This window comes from Phaethon lepturus, unplaced genomic scaffold (assembly GCF_000687285.1).
Source record: "Phaethon lepturus isolate BGI_N335 unplaced genomic scaffold, ASM68728v1 scaffold25233, whole genome shotgun sequence".
Taxonomy (NCBI): Eukaryota; Metazoa; Chordata; class Aves; order Phaethontiformes; family Phaethontidae; genus Phaethon; species Phaethon lepturus.
This window is the reverse complement of record NW_010527349.1, coordinates 10,273-10,557: the sequence shown is the minus strand read 5'-3', so window position 1 is coordinate 10,557 and position 285 is coordinate 10,273. Positions and strand designations below refer to the sequence as shown.

Below are 285 nucleotides of genomic sequence, written 5' to 3'. Positions count from 1 at the left end.
GGTAGCATGGGACAGGGCAGGATGGGATGAGATGGAGGATGAGATGGGATGGGACAGGATGGCATGGGAGGGAACTGAATGTGACGAAGGATGGGATGGGGGTCTGCATGGGCCTGCCCCGCACTGCCGGCTCCTTAACGTATCGCCCAGCCATAATCTGGAGATGAAGCACCTGCCTGGCGCTGACCCCGAGCTTGTGCTCCTCAGCCACCGATACGAGGAGCTGGAGGTGAGCGGACAGCATGGCACCTGCTGCTGCAGCAGGGGCTGGGGGGGTTGGGGCCC

The 285-nt window shown here is 63.2% G+C and overlaps 1 protein-coding gene across 1 annotated transcript in view; it reads left to right on the top strand.

The window, feature by feature from the left end:
- The first annotated feature begins 157 nt into the window (after positions 1-157).
- The window catches only part of LOC104617921 (selenoprotein M), a 407-nt gene continuing 279 nt past the window's right edge, over positions 158-285 (top strand). The window contains exon 1 of the mRNA XM_010283363.1: positions 158-229. Coding sequence (XP_010281665.1) covers positions 164-229 — 66 coding nt within the window. The 5' untranslated portion in view covers positions 158-163. The remainder of the gene's footprint in view (positions 230-285) is intronic.